This window comes from Salvelinus alpinus, chromosome 2 (genome assembly GCF_045679555.1).
Source record: "Salvelinus alpinus chromosome 2, SLU_Salpinus.1, whole genome shotgun sequence".
Classification (NCBI taxonomy): Eukaryota; Metazoa; Chordata; class Actinopteri; order Salmoniformes; family Salmonidae; genus Salvelinus; species Salvelinus alpinus.
In genome coordinates, this window is record NC_092087.1 from 9,761,569 (window position 1) to 9,776,730 (window position 15,162).

Below are 15,162 nucleotides of genomic sequence, written 5' to 3' on the forward strand. Positions count from 1 at the left end.
ATTAGGATCCACAGAAACAAGCATTTCCTAAAAACCAAGTTTGTTTCATTCGTCGGATCATTTTTTAAACAAAGATAATGTTAATTATTAAACCAATTCTAAATCAGGTCTTTATTTAATTTCTCTGCTTCCGAGACAGCTGATAGCCTGCCGTCACACGCTAGTCTCTCCCACTTGGCCAATTTAGAAATGATTGCTTGCTACGTACTTGATGACTAAAACATGGATTCACCACCCGTTTCTAGGGCCAGGGTAAAATTAGAACAGCAGGAAGTAATGGATGTAGTGCGGATTGAGGGATTAGTGGGGTTTAATATAATAATAACTTTATTTGTATAGCGCTTTTTTTATACAAGTAACATGTTTCACATCATAAAATAAAAGTACTAAGCATCTTTATAAAAGTGTCTTCATAAGGGATTTAAAAAGAGGCACATTGTATATAGACTTATTATTTTTTTATTTTTTTTATTTTTTTCACTGTATTATTGACTATATGTTTGTTTTACTCCATGTGTAACTATGTGTTGTTGTATGTGTCGAACTGCTTTGCTTTATCTTGGCCAGGTCGCAATTGTAAATGAGAACGTGTTCTCAATTTGCCTACCTGGTTAAATAAAGGTTAAATAAATAAAATTAAAATAAAAAAAAAGAGGCACTGAATCTATCAGCCTGATGTCCTCTGGCAGACCATTCCAAAGTCTCGGGGTCTTAATGGCAAATGCCCGATCTCCTTTAGTTTTCAACCTAGACTTTGAATGGGTCAACAGTGGCCTGCCAGAGGATCTCAAGCTGTGTCCGGGCTCGTAGGGTGATAAAACATAGAATATGAATGTAGATGACTGGCTGGTTCAGACAGTAAAATAGCCTTCTTCACTGATCATCAAGGGCTGGAGAGAGACAAAGTAGAACTAATGATCCTGAACACTAAACAACATCACATGCCTTTGGAACCTGATATACAGAATAGAAACAGACACTCTCTCAGGTTACATGTTTGTAACGATCTGCTATCTGTCTGTCAAAAATAATTTGGTCAAGGTGAGTATTCCCTGTTAAGAGTACAATGGAAGATGAAAGCCATCAGTATTGATGATGAAAGCCACCAGTATTGATGATGAAAGCCACCAGTATTGATGATGAAAGCCACCAGTATTGATGATGAAAGCCACCAGTATTGATGATGAAAGCCACCAGTATTGATGATGAAAGCCACCAGTATTGATGATGAAAGCCACCAGTATTGATGATGAAAGCCACCAGTATTGATGATGAAAGCCACCAGTATTGATGATGAAAGCCACCAGTATTGATGATGAAAGCCACCAGTATTGATGATGAAAGCCACCAGTATTGATGATGAAAGCCACCAGTATTGATGATGAAAGCCACCAGTATTGATGATGAAAGCCACCAGTATTGATGATGAAAGCCACCAGTATTGATGATGAAAGCCACCAGTATTGATGATGAAAGCCACCAGTATTGATGATGAAAGCCACCAGTATTGATGATGAAAGCCACCAGTATTGATGATGAAAGCCACCAGTATTGATGATGAAAGCCACCAGTATTGATGATGAAAGTCACCAGTATTGATGATGAAAGTCACCAGTATAAAGCCACAAGTATTGATGATGAAAGCCACCAGTATTGATGATGAAAGCCACCAGTATTGATGATGAAAGCCACCAGTATAAAGCCACCAGTATTGATGATGAAAGCCACCAGTATTGATGATGAAAGCCACCAGTATTGATGATGAAAGCCACCAGTATTGATGATGAAAGCCACCAGTATTGATGATGAAAGCCACCAGTATTGATGATGAAAGCCACCAGTATTGATGATGAAAGCCACCAGTATTGATGATGAAAGGTACTGATCAATATTGACAGTCTTCTCTGTTTCTTTCTTCTTCTGGTCTTTCTCTGTCCATTTGGACAGCGTTAAAGCTGTGCATATGCCAGTGAATACAAAAACATATTTTTTTTGTATAAATGTAGTCAGGACAAAAAAATATAAATAATTATGGAAAAGATCCAATAGTTACAAAAAATAAAATGTTGTAATCATTTAATTAAAGTCAGTTGTTATAGAGTCCATTTTCAATTAACAAGCTCTGTCCCAATACAGAGAGATGAATTGTCTCTACGGCCTTTTCGTTGGCCTTCTCTTGGTTATTTTTGTAAAAGAGAATGTGTTCTCAATAACCTACCTGATTAAATAAAGGCAATAAATAAATAGTTCAGAGACCAGTGCTTATCGTGTCTGTCTCCGTGAGTGTTTTCCTCGGACTGGGCAAACTCTTCAGATACTCCAGATGTCTTCTGGTCTCAGCCTGGTTCTGTCTCACGTAGTAGACCACATAAACAATGACCATGAAGAACCACACGAACATGGTCACCAGCATAGCCACATCCGTGGTCTTCCGCTGGAGATTACAGAAGTTCACCCCAGAGTCGAGCAACTTAACCAGCGGTTGACCGGCGTGCTCCCCTGCGCCCCCTGGATCCTCCCAGCGACTCACCTCCCCGGCGCTCCTCACCGAGCTCTCACACACAATCCCGTTAACCGTCTCCGGTTCTAGATTTAACGTCTCCATCAGCTCCTGCAGGGTACAGTCGCAGTGCCACGGGTTGTGGTAGAGGCGTGTCTTGGCCCGCGTGGAACCGAACTCGTCCCGGCTGGCCTGGCGTAACTGGTTGTGGGAGAGGTCCAGGAGACGGAGCTCTGAGCTCAGGTGGCGCAGGGCCCCGGAGGAGAGGGTATCGATACGGTTGTGGGAGAGGTAAAGCTCCCTCAGATGGGTCAGCTCCCTGAAGGTATATAACAAGAGGAAGTGTCAGAAACATCATAATTAGACCTGGAACTAAAACCAAACTGGGAGCCAGATATGAATTGTAATGAAAGAAATAGACAAATAAATATTAATTAATTAATTAATCAATGAATAAATGTATTAAATGAACTAATGACAATAATGAAGGTGAAGGTGAATAAAAAATGACAATTGTTATCTTCCTTGCCTAAAGGCGCTCTCGGGGAGCGAGCGAATGTAGTTCCTCTCCAGGTGGAGGGTGACGGTGTCCGGAGGAAGGCCCTGGGGGAACTCACGGAGCCCAGCGTCCATACACAGCACCATGCTGCTCTCCCACACACAGTGGCAGCTGTCAGGGCACTGGGGGAACACCGGGGGGAGGAGGAGGAGCAGGACCAGCAGGGTGAATGACCAGCCTCCCAGGTCTCCCCCAAGCCTTGTCTCCTGCCCCAGCCCTGTCCCGGTTCCCTGCCCTCTCTCTCTCGCCCTCCCTCTCTCCAGTCTTCTCTCTTTCCCAAGCATTGTGCCCAGTCCTCCTCTCTCCAACACTTTATCCAATCCTCTCCGCAGCCCCAATCCATCTCCTCCATGACATCCAGTCCTCCCGCTGAGGCACATGTCCTCACCATAGCCCTCGACACACCCCAGGTCCAGAGGGAGATGCCAGGACCAGCAGAGCCTGGTGGAACAGAACAGAAAACAGCATGAGAAGAGGCTATAGAACACACAGAACATCCACAAGAGGTGAGTGGAAAGTACATACAGTACAGCCACACCCACAGATGTTGGAGTGAAAGAACACATGGAAGGAACTTCGATTGGTGGAGAAGAAAAAGAACACATGGAAGGAACTTCGATTGGTGGAGAAGAAAAAGAACACATGGAAGGAACTTCGATTGGTGGAGAAGAAAAAGAACACATGGAAGGAACTTCGATTGGTGGAGAAGAAAAAGAACACATGGAAGGAACTTCGATTGGTGGAGAAGAAAAAGAACACATGGAAGGAACTTCGATTGGTGGAGAAGAAAAAGAACACATGGAAGGAACTTCGATTGGTGGAGAAGAAAAAGAACACATGGAAGGAACTTCGATTGGTGGAGAAGAAAAAGAACACATGGAAGGAACTTCGATTGGTGGAGAAGAAAAAGAACACATGGAAGGAACTTCGATTGGTGGAGAAGAAAAAGAACACATGGAAGGAACTTCGATTGGTGGAGAAGAAAAAGAACACATGGAAGGAACTTCGATTGGTGGAGAAGAAAAAGAACACATGGAAGGAACTTCGATTGGTGGAGAAGAAAAAGAACACATGGAAGGAACTTCGATTGGTGGAGAAGAAAAAGAACACATGGAAGGAACTTCGATTGGTGGAGAAGAAAAAGAACACATGGAAGGAACTTCGATTGGTGGAGAAGAAAAAGAACACATGGAAGGAACTTCGATTGGTGGAGAAGAAAAAGAACACATGGAAGGAACTTCGATTGGTGGAGAAGAAAAAGAACACATGGAAGGAACTTCGATTGGTGGAGAAGAAAAAGAACACATGGAAGGAACTTCGATTGGTGGAGAAGAAAAAGAACACATGGAAGGAACTTCGATTGGTGGAGAAGAAAAAGAACACATGGAAGGAACTTCGATTGGTGGAGAAGAAAAAGAACACATGGAAGGAACTTCGATTGGTGGAGAAGAAAAAGAACACATGGAAGGAACTTCGATTGGTGGAGAAGAAAAAGAACACATGGAAGGAACTTCGATTGGTGGAGAAGAAAAAGAACACATGGAAGGAACTTCGATTGGTGGAGAAGAAAAAGAACACATGGAAGGAACTTCGATTGGTGGAGAAGAAAAAGAACACATGGAAGGAACTTCGATTGGTGGAGAAGAAAAAGAACACATGGAAGGAACTTCGATTGGTGGAGAAGAAAAAGAACACATGGAAGGAACTTCGATTGGTGGAGAAGAAAAAGAACACATGGAAGGAACTTCGATTGGTGGAGAAGAAAAAGAACACATGGAAGGAACTTCGATTGGTGGAGAAGAAAAAGAACACATGGAAGGAACTTCGATTGGTGGAGAAGAAAAAGAACACATGGAAGGAACTTCGATTGGTGGAGAAGAAAAAGAACACATGGAAGGAACTTCGATTGGTGGAGAAGAAAAAGAACACATGGAAGGAACTTCGATTGGTGGAGAAGAAAAAGAACACATGGAAGGAACTTCGATTGGTGGAGAAGAAAAAGAACACATGGAAGGAACTTCGATTGGTGGAGAAGAAAAAGAACACATGGAAGGAACTTCGATTGGTGGAGAAGAAAAAGAACACATGGAAGGAACTTCGATTGGCGAGAAGAAAAAGAACACATGGAAGGAACTTCGATTGGTGGAGAAGAAAAAGAACACATGGAAGGAACTTCGATTGGTGGAGAAGAAAAATAACACATGGAAGGAACTTCGATTGGTGGAGAAGAAAAAGAACACATGGAAGGAACTTCGATTGGTGGAGAAGAAAAAGAACACATGGAAGGAACTTCGATTGGTGGAGAAGAAAAAGAACACATGGAAGGAACTTCGATTGGTGGAGAAGAAAAAGAACACATGGAAGGAACTTCGATTGGTGGAGAAGAAAAAGAACACATGGAAGGAACTTCGATTGGTGGAGAAGAAAAAGAACACATGGAAGGAACTTCGATTGGTGGAGAAGAAAAAGAACACATGGAAGGAACTTCGATTGGTGGAGAAGAAAAAGAACACATGGAAGGAACTTCGATTGGTGGAGAAGAAAAAGAACACATGGAAGGAACTTCGATTGGTGGAGAAGAAAAAGAACACATGGAAGGAACTTCGATTGGTGGAGAAGAAAAAGAACACATGGAAGGAACTTCGATTGGTGGAGAAGAAAAAGAACACATGGAAGGAACTTCGATTGGGGGAGAAGAAAAAGAACACATGGAAGGAACTTCGATTGGTGGAGAAGAAAAAGAACACATGGAAGGAACTTCGATTGGGGGAGAAGAAAAAGAACACATGGAAGGAACTTCGATTGGTGGAGAAGAAAAAGAACACATGGAAGGAACTTCGATTGGTGGAGAAGAAAAAGAACACATGGAAGGAACTTCGATTGGTGGAGAAGAAAAAGAACACATGGAAGGAACTTCGATTGGTGGAGAAGAAAAAGAACACATGGAAGGAACTTCGATTGGTGGAGAAGAAAAAGAACACACGGAAGGAACTTCGATTGGTGGAGAAGAAAAAGAACACATGGGTTTAAGTTTGATTGGACCCTCTCTCTATCCCCCTTTCCCTCCCCTCGACCTGCTCCACTCTTCACCCACCCCTCTCTCTATCCCCCTTTCCCTCCCCTCGACCTGCTCCACTCTTCACCCACCCCTCTCTCTCTATCCCCCTTTCCCTCCCCTCGACCTGCTCCACTCTTCACCCACCCCTCTCTCTATCCCCCTTTCCCTCCCCTCGACCTGCTCCACTCTTCACCCACCCCTCTCTCTATCCCCCTTTCCCTCCCCTCGACCTGCTCCACTCTTCACCCACCCCTCTCTCTATCCCCCTTTCCCTCCCCTCGACCTGCTCCACTCTTCACCCACCCCTCTCTCTATCCCCCTTTCCCTCCCCTCGACCTGCTCCACTCTTCACCCACCCCTCTCTCTCTATCCCCCTTTCCCTCCCCTCGACCTGCTCCACTCTTCACCCACCCCTCTCTCTATCCCCCTTTCCCTCCCCTCGACCTGCTCCACTCTTCACCCACCCCTCTCTCTATCCCCCTTTCCCTCCCCTCGACCTGCTCCACTCTTCACCCACCCCTCTCTCTATCCCCCTTTCCCTCCCCTCGACCTGCTCCACTCTTCACCCACCCCTCTCTCTCTATCCCCCTTTCCCTCCCCTCGACCTGCTCCACTCTTCACCCACCCCTCTCTCTATCCCCCTTTCCCTCCCCTCGACCTGCTCCACTCTTCACCCACCCCTCTCTCTATCCCCCTTTCCCTCCCCTCGACCTGCTCCACTCTTCACCCACCCCTCTCTCTATCCCCCTTTCCCTCCCCTCGACCTGCTCCACTCTTCACCCACCCCTCTCTCTATCCCCCTTTCCCTCCCCTCGACCTGCTCCACTCTTCACCCACCCCTCTCTCTCTATCCCCCTTTCCCTCCCCTCGACCTGCTCCACTCTTCACCCACCCCTCTCTCTCCTCCTCCTCTCTCCCTCCTCTGGCTTTGAGACAGGAGCTGGATACGTTCTGTAGAAGTTCACCAGGGAACATTGTTTTGTTACGGCAGTGATTCAACCCTTACGTGATAAGGACCTTAGGACTTTGAACATAACGACCTGAGGGTTGGAATTTTCTTATAATAATCACTCTTGGGAGTTGGGAGCATCACAGGGTGTCTCACAGAGTTTGTTAGGGCAGACAGAGAGGGGGGGGCCAAGAGAGAGAGAGAGAGAGAGAGAGAGAGAGAGAGAGAGAGAGAGAGAGAGAGAGAGAGAGAGAGAGAGAGAGAGAGAGAGAGAGAGAGAAAGAGAGAGAGAATGGGCGGGAGAGAATGGGAGAGAGAGAGAGAGAGAGAGAGAGAGAGAGAGAGAGAGAGAGAGAGAGAGAGAGAGAGAGAGAGAGAGAGAGAGAGGTATGTATATAGACATAATGACAATTGAAATTGTCTTTATTATTTTGGAACTTTTATGGTTGTAATGTTTACTGTCAATTTTATATTGTTTATTTTACTTTTGTTTATTATCTATTTCACTTGCTCTGGCAATGTAAACATATGTTTCCAATGAATTCTTATTTTTTTTATTTCACCTTCATTTATCCAGGTAGGCCAGTTGAGAACAAGTTCTCATTTACAACTGCGACCTGGCCAAGATAAAGCAAAGCAGTGAGACAAAAACAACAACACAGAGTTACACATGGGATAAACAAAAGTACAGTCAATAACACAATAGAAAAATCTGTATGCAGTATGTGCAAATGAAGTAAGGAGGTAAGGCAATAAATAGGCCATATTGGCGAAGTAATTACAATTTAGCAATTAACACTGGAGTGATAGATGTGAAGATGAGGATTTGCCAGTAGAAATACTGGTGTGCAAAAACAAAAACAAATATGGGATGAGGTAGGTAGTTGGTTGGATGGGCTATTTACAGATGGGCTGTGTACAGCTGCAGCGATCGGTAAGCAATAAATAACAATATGGGGATGAGGTAGTTGGATAGGCTATTTACAGGTGGGCTGTGTACAGATGTGATGATCAGTAAGCTGCTCTGACAGCTGATGCTTAAAGCTAGTGAGGGAGATATAAGTCTCCAACTTCAGTGATTCTTGCAATTCGTTCCAGTCATTGGCAGCAGAGAACTGGAAGGAAAGGCGGCCAAAGGAAGTGTTGGCTTTGGGGATGACCAGTGAAATATACCTGCTGGAGTGCGTGCTACGGGTGGGTGTTGTTATGGTGACCAGTGAGCTGAGATAAGGCGGAGATTTACCTAGCAAAGACTCATAGATGACCTGGAGCCAGCGGGTGCATTTGCGTAGTGGCATACAGTTGAGAAAAGGCGTTTTGGAGATTTTTACACAGCAGGTTCTTTAAAAAAATTGCCTTTTTGAAATGAATTTCATCCAATTCTACGTAATTTTTTTATACCAAATGACTGAAATTATGCTACTCTGACAGTGACCAAATGAGAGTAATAAAAACAACATGGTCATCTATTCCCAAGGAAGAGACACACAGATTGTACAATATTAATATATATATATATAAACTCAGCAAAAAAAGAAACGTCCTCTCACTGTCAACTGCATTTATTTTCAGCAATCTTATGTAAATATTTGTATGAACATAAGATTCAACAACTGAGACATAAACTGAACAAGTTCCACAGACGTGTGACTAACAGAAATGGAATAACGTGTCCCTGAATAAGGGGGGGGTCAAAATCAAAAGTAACAGTCAGTATCTGGTGTGGCCACCAGCTGCATTAAGTACTGCAGTGCATCTCTTCCTCATGGACTGCACCAGATTTGCCAGTTCTTGCTGTGAGATGTTACCCCACTCTTCCACCAAGCCACCTGTAAGACATTTATGGGGGGAATGGCCCTAGCCCTCACTCTCCGATCCAACAGATCCCAGACGTGCTCAAAGAGATCGAGATCCGAGGTCTTCGCTGACCATGGCAGAACACTGACATTCCTGTCTTGCAGGAAATCACGCACAGAACGAGCAGTATGGCTGGTGGCATTGTCATGCTGGAGGGTCATGTCAGGATGAGCCTGCAGGAAGGTTACCACATGAGGTAGGAGGATGTCTTCCCTGTAACGCACGGCGTTAAGATTGCCTGCAATGACAACAAGTGTAGTCCGATGATGCTGTGACACACCGCCCCAGACCATGACGGACCCTCCACCTCCAAATCGATCCCGCTCCAGAGTACAGGCCTCGGTGTAACGCTCATTCCTTCGATGATAAACACAAGACTGTGCAAAACTGTCATCAAGGCAAAGGGTGGCTACTTTGAAGAATCTCAAATATAAAATATATTTTGAATTGTTTAACAGTTTTCTGGTTACTACATGATTCCATATGTGCTATTTCATAGTTCTGATGTCTTCACTATTATTCTACAATGTAGAAAATAGTAAAAATAAAGAAAAACCCTTAAATGAGTATGTGTATCCAACCTTTTGACTGGTACTGTGTATATATATATATATACTTTGAAAAACAGTGCTGTTCATTCAGAATCAATCAAAGTTGTTGAGAAAAAAAGGGTTTATATTTTTATTTATTTTTTAAGCAGTAGGGATTTGCTTCCAAACTACATTTTTCTCGTAATTGTATTTTGAAATTTGCAGAAGGAAAACTGACAGCCGCAACCAACCATAGAAATATAATCCATAGATGGCTGTTCTGGCAGCCATTGACAGGACTGGCAGCCATTGGCAGGACTGGCAGCCATTGACAGGACTGGTAGCCATTGACAGGACTGGCAGCCATTGACAGGCCTGGCAGCCATTGACAGGACTGGCAGCCATTGACAGGACTGGCAGCCATTGACAGGACAGGCAGCCATTGCTAGTGTACCCATGAGTTTAAAGGGATACTTCCAAGAGTTCATCTGACTCTGGGGAAGTACATCAAGGGCCTCATTGCCAAAATCCCAAAGTATTCTTTTAACAGTCAAAATTGCCAGAGTTAGAGGTTCCAAAATTATTCTATGGATTATATGTCTATGGCCACAAACCACAAAGCAACAAGCTATTCTATATTTGGCATAGTTGCTGCCCAAATTGCAGTCCCGACTGTAAGTGCTTGTGATAAAACGTAATCCCAAGCAATTGTTTAGAAACTAGTGATTCTCTGTGGCTAAATGATGCTCTCTGGTGTAGTATAACTAGTGATTCTCTGTGGATAAATGATGCTCTCTGGTGTAGTATAACTAGTGATTCTCTGTGGCTAAATGATGCTCTCTTGTGTAGTATTTTGAATGATTTATGTCTGTTCATACAGGAAGGAATATCATTTTGGGGGCAAAATTATAAAAATGTATCAGGTTGTATCATTCTGCAGCCCCTCCAGCATCCCTCCTTCCGGCAGCTTTGCAGGAGACAGAGGAGATTAAGGTTCAGGACAATAAAAGTCACTGGGTAAAGGGGAATAAAAAAGACAGATTAAGCCTGTTCCTCTGAAAAATCCTCCTTGTCACATAGTCACTACTAGCTACCAAAGGCCCATAGAATGAGGATGACATTAATGGTTGCATCTCATTGTTATGAAGGAAATGGCCATCACTTGTATGTATTTATTATTCAAATACCAGCCACATATTATAGACTAGTTCCTATATAGTGCACTACTTTAGTAACCTAGTTCCTATATAGTGCACTACTTTAGTGACCTAGTTCCTATATAGTGCACTACTTTAGTGACCTAGTTCCTATATAGTCCACTACTTTAGTGACCTAGTTCCTATATAGTGCACTACTTCATCTACTGGGACAAGAGAATAGGAAGAAGAGGAGGCCTGAAACTAAAATCTATACGGACCTCTCTTACTGCTATGAATCATCAGATTTACTGGTTACAGTAAATGGGAGATGTCAGAAAGACAATCCTCATGTATTTCCTATAATGTGACAACATGGATCTAAGAACTGTACGAATAATACATTTGTGACATCAATATATACAGTATACATCTTTTTTTATGAATCAATACAGTAATTATGAAATCTGTATGTAAAACATTTACATTTTACATTTTATCCAGAGTGACGCACAGTGCATTCATCTTAAGATAGCTAGGTGAGACGACCCCACATCACAGTCTACACCTGCATTGCTTGCTGTTTGGGGTTTTAGGCTGGGTTTCTGTACAGCACTTTGTGACATCAGCTGATGTGAGAAGGGCTTTATAAATACATCTGATTGAAATATACAGTACATCAACATTCCATTCCAGCTAAACAACGGATAGTTTTTTTGCCCCCCAAAAAACACACATTTTAATACACATCTAAAATCTGTAAATAACAAATCTGAGTACAGTAATATTTTACACACATGAAGGTACCCATAAGCAATAATTTCTGATAAAAAAAAAAAAAAAAAAAATTTGTGGATATAGCATTTTTTTTTATAAACTCTTCACATACTCTCTTTCATACATACGTACATACATGACAATATTTTAACACAACAGACATTACCAGCCTCCCATTTCCTGCCTCTACACACCCTCCCTCCATCCATCCATCCCGCCCTCCCTGCCTCCCTCACACTCACCCTCCCTACACACCCTCTATCTATCTATCCCTCCCTCCCTCCCTCCCTCCCTCCCTGCCTCCCTCACACTCACCCTCCCTACACACCCTCTATCTATCTATCTATCTATCTATCTATCCCTCCCTCCCTCCCTCCCTCCCTCCCTCCCTCCCTCCATCCATCCATCCATCCATCCATCCATCCCTCCCTCCCTCCCTCCCTCCCTCCCTCACACTCACCCTCCCTACACACCCTCTATCCATCCATCCCTCCCTCCCTCCCTCCCTCCCTCACACTCACCCTCCCTACACACCCTCTATCCATCCATCCCTCCCACCCACACATCTGACAAGCTTGACATTACATTCATCTACTCTCTCTCTCATTATTTATCCATTGTATCCATCTCCCAACAGATCATCCTTACTCATGTTCCAGTGATTACACATCTCTGTGTTTTATAGTAAGCAGGGACATTAACTGTGTTCCAAATGGCACCCTATTCCCTATATAGTATCATAGTGTACAACCAGGGCCCTGGTCAAAAGTAGTGCACATTACAGGGACTAAGGAGACTGCGGCATTAGACACAGTGGGATGGATGTCTGAGTACCACTGCTGATACACTATACCAGACCAGCACATTAATCCTCCCTCACAGTGTCCATAAGCACACAGCTAGAAGAGACACAGATCCTGAGTTATGGTTGGGTTGTGGTTGGGTTGTGGGCTGTTGGCTGTGTTGTGGGCTGGGTATTGGGCTGGGCTGGGCTGGGCTGGGCTGTGGGATGGGCTGTGGGCTGGGCTGGGCTGTGGGCTGTGTTGTGGTTGGGTTGTGGGCTGGGCTGTGGATGGGTTGTGGGTTGGGTTGTGGGCTATGGGTTGGGCTGGTTTATGGCTGGTTTGTGGCTGGGTTGTGGCTGGGCTGTGGCTGGGTTGTGAGCTGTGGGCTGAGGGCTGGGTTGTGGCTGGGCTGGGCTGGGCTGTGGGCTGGGATGTGGCTGGGCTGGGCTGGGCTGTGGGCTGGGATGTGGCTGGGTTGTGGGCTGGGATGTGGCTGGGTTGTGGGCTGGGATGTGGGTGGGTTGTGGGCTGGGTTGTGGCTTGGCTGTGGGCTGGGATGTGGGTGAGCTGGGCTGGGTTGTGGCTGGGTTGTGGGCTGGGATGTGGCTGTGTTGTGGGCTGAGTTGTGGGTTATGGGTTGTGGGTTGTGAGTTGTGAGCTGTGGGCTGGGTTGTGGCTGGGTTATGGGTTGTGGGTTGTGAGTTGTGAGCTGTGGGCTGGGTTGTAGGCTGGGTTGTGGCTGGGTTATGGGTTGTGGGTTGTGAGTTGTGAGCGGTGGGCTGGGTTGTGAGCTGGGTTGTGGCTGGGTTATGGGTTGTGGGTTGTGAGTTGTGAGCTGTGGGCTGGGTTGTGAGCTGGGTTGTGGCTGGGTTATGGGTTGTGAGTTGTGAGCTGTGGGCTGGGTTGTGGGCTGGGTTGTGGCTGGGTTGTGGGTTGTGGGTTGTGAGTTGTGAGCTGTGGGCTAGGTTGTGGGCTGGGTTGTGGCTGGGTTATGGGCTGTGGGTTGTGGGTTGTGAGTTATGGGTTGTGGGCTGGGTTGTGAGCTGGGTTGTGGCTGGGTTATGGGTTGTGGGTTGTGAGTTGTGAGCTGTGGGCTGGGTTGTGGCTGGACTGTGTGCTGGGCTGTGTACTGGGCTCTGGGTTGGGATGTGGGTTGTGGCTGGGTTGTGGGCTGGGTTGTGACAGAGTTGTGTGTTGTGAGCTTAGGGCTGGGCTGTGGCTGGGTGGTGCCGGTGAATATGACATGCGTTTGGCCTAGTTGGAGCTATCTAGTGTGGATAATTACACAGCTGGAAGAGACACAGCCTGGGCTGGGGACTGGGTTGGGTTGAAGTTTCAGTATTTCAAACCCACCACTGGTATGCGTGGCCAAAGAGCTCTATTTTCATGTTATCTGACCATAGCACCGCCTGGAGTTTACTAAACGGCACTGGCACTTGGAACGCCGAGCGGTGCTATGGGCAAATGACATGAATATAGAGCTCTTTGGCCACACATACCAGTGGTGGGTTTGGTGTTTAAAAAAACAGAAGCATTCCTACAGTACAATATGGTGGTGGATCTTTGATGTTATGGGTCTATTCTTCATCTACTGGTCCTGGGGTCCTTGTTAATGTCAACGGCATCATGAACTTTACCCAATAGCAGGACATTGTACAACATGTCAGCCTCTCAACGTGTTCTCCAAGCTCATAAAGGTACTGAAGTATTCAAAACAGGAGTGCCAATAATATGTTTTGTATTTTTTTTGTATTACTTGTTTAAAAAAATCTCTTTCTCTGAGCAATTGTATTAGTATAAAATATTATAATTTACCCTTTTTTTTTTGCATACAATATATTTCCATCTTTGCATCATTTATTTCATACATTATTTTTTGCTCCTCTTTCTTAAGGGTGTCAATACCTTTGGACCTGACTGTAGTCCATGATCAGAAGTAGCCTGGTCGGGGCTGTACACTATCTGCGTGTGAAGACAGGGGAAAGAAAACTATACCGTAGCATGTGGGTGACTGTGTAGAAGAATACATTAATCCAGTGATTATATCCGAGTCTTGGTTGGAATCTCTGTAGAGTATCTGCTGTGCTGTATGTAATCTATCTCCTGTCCGGGCAAGGAAGAGAAAACTAAGGTAGCAAGACTCCACTGTTAGAGTCTGATCTATAACTGCAGGAGAATATTCCGTGTTTGTTTTATCCCATGGTTCGAGACATGTCCTCAGTTGGTGCTGGACCAGCAAGGAAAAAACAAAAGTTCAGTCAGAATGTGATGGAAAGACAATGTGTTGTTGAAAACAGACTGGGTCCTTACGTATCTGTTGGCTCAGTCAGTAAAAACAAACTAGGATAGAAATACTCTTCAGTATCAGACTGCAGAAGAATATATTCCATGATCGTATCTGAGTTGGTTAGAATCTGGGCTTGGGTTATATCAACGAGGAAAATCAAACTTCAGTCAGAATATGACTGCAGGAGAAGAGACAACATCTGTTCCGCCTGTTTATCAAACGAAGGACAGAACTCAACATGTGACATGTGCCTTAGCCAGGAAAATATAACACCCGGTGTACATTTTTCAACACATTTGTCCATTTACCACGTGGTGATCCTCCTCTGGTTGTGGTTAGAATCAAGGCTGAAATATCAGCTGTGTATTTGTTTCAGACGTGCTGTATTGTATTTCTTATTAGATATTTGAGTGATTAAAGTATACACTTTATTAAAATGATTCTTTATATCATCATAAGCATCTTCATCGTTACAAATCCTATCCCATATAAGGGACGTTTTTCCATTTCCCAGTCCACACTGATCTACATTCTGGTTTTACATAGATGGGATAGCTGGTAACGTCACGAAAACGACGCGTACTCTTCAACGGGGCAGAAATCTGAGAGTTGTTGTGATTCTGGATGGCCAGATAGCTACTGACAAATGACAAGAAACTGTCATGTGGGAATCGTAAGTGACTGGTTTCAGCTACTTTCATCTTGTTTCATGTCTTGTTTTGAG

General features: G+C 44.5%; 1 protein-coding gene across 2 annotated transcripts in view; it reads right to left on the bottom strand.

Annotated features, from left to right (window-relative positions):
• Positions 1 to 1,497: 1,497 nt before the first annotated feature.
• Positions 1,498 to 15,162, bottom strand: part of LOC139553500 (leucine-rich repeat-containing protein 3-like) — a 16,588-nt gene continuing 2,923 nt past the window's right edge. Inside the window, exons 2-3 of one of the 2 annotated variants that reach the window (XM_071365913.1) lie at positions 3,030 to 3,500; positions 1,498 to 2,819 (exon numbers count right to left, since the gene is read on the bottom strand). In XM_071365913.1, the coding sequence (XP_071222014.1) occupies positions 2,249 to 2,819; positions 3,030 to 3,439 (981 nt within the window). In that variant the 5' untranslated portion in view covers positions 3,440 to 3,500 and the 3' untranslated portion in view covers positions 1,498 to 2,248. Of the gene's footprint in view, positions 2,826 to 3,029; positions 3,501 to 15,162 lie in introns of those variants that run through there. The other variant, XM_071365904.1, reaches the window with a different exon arrangement.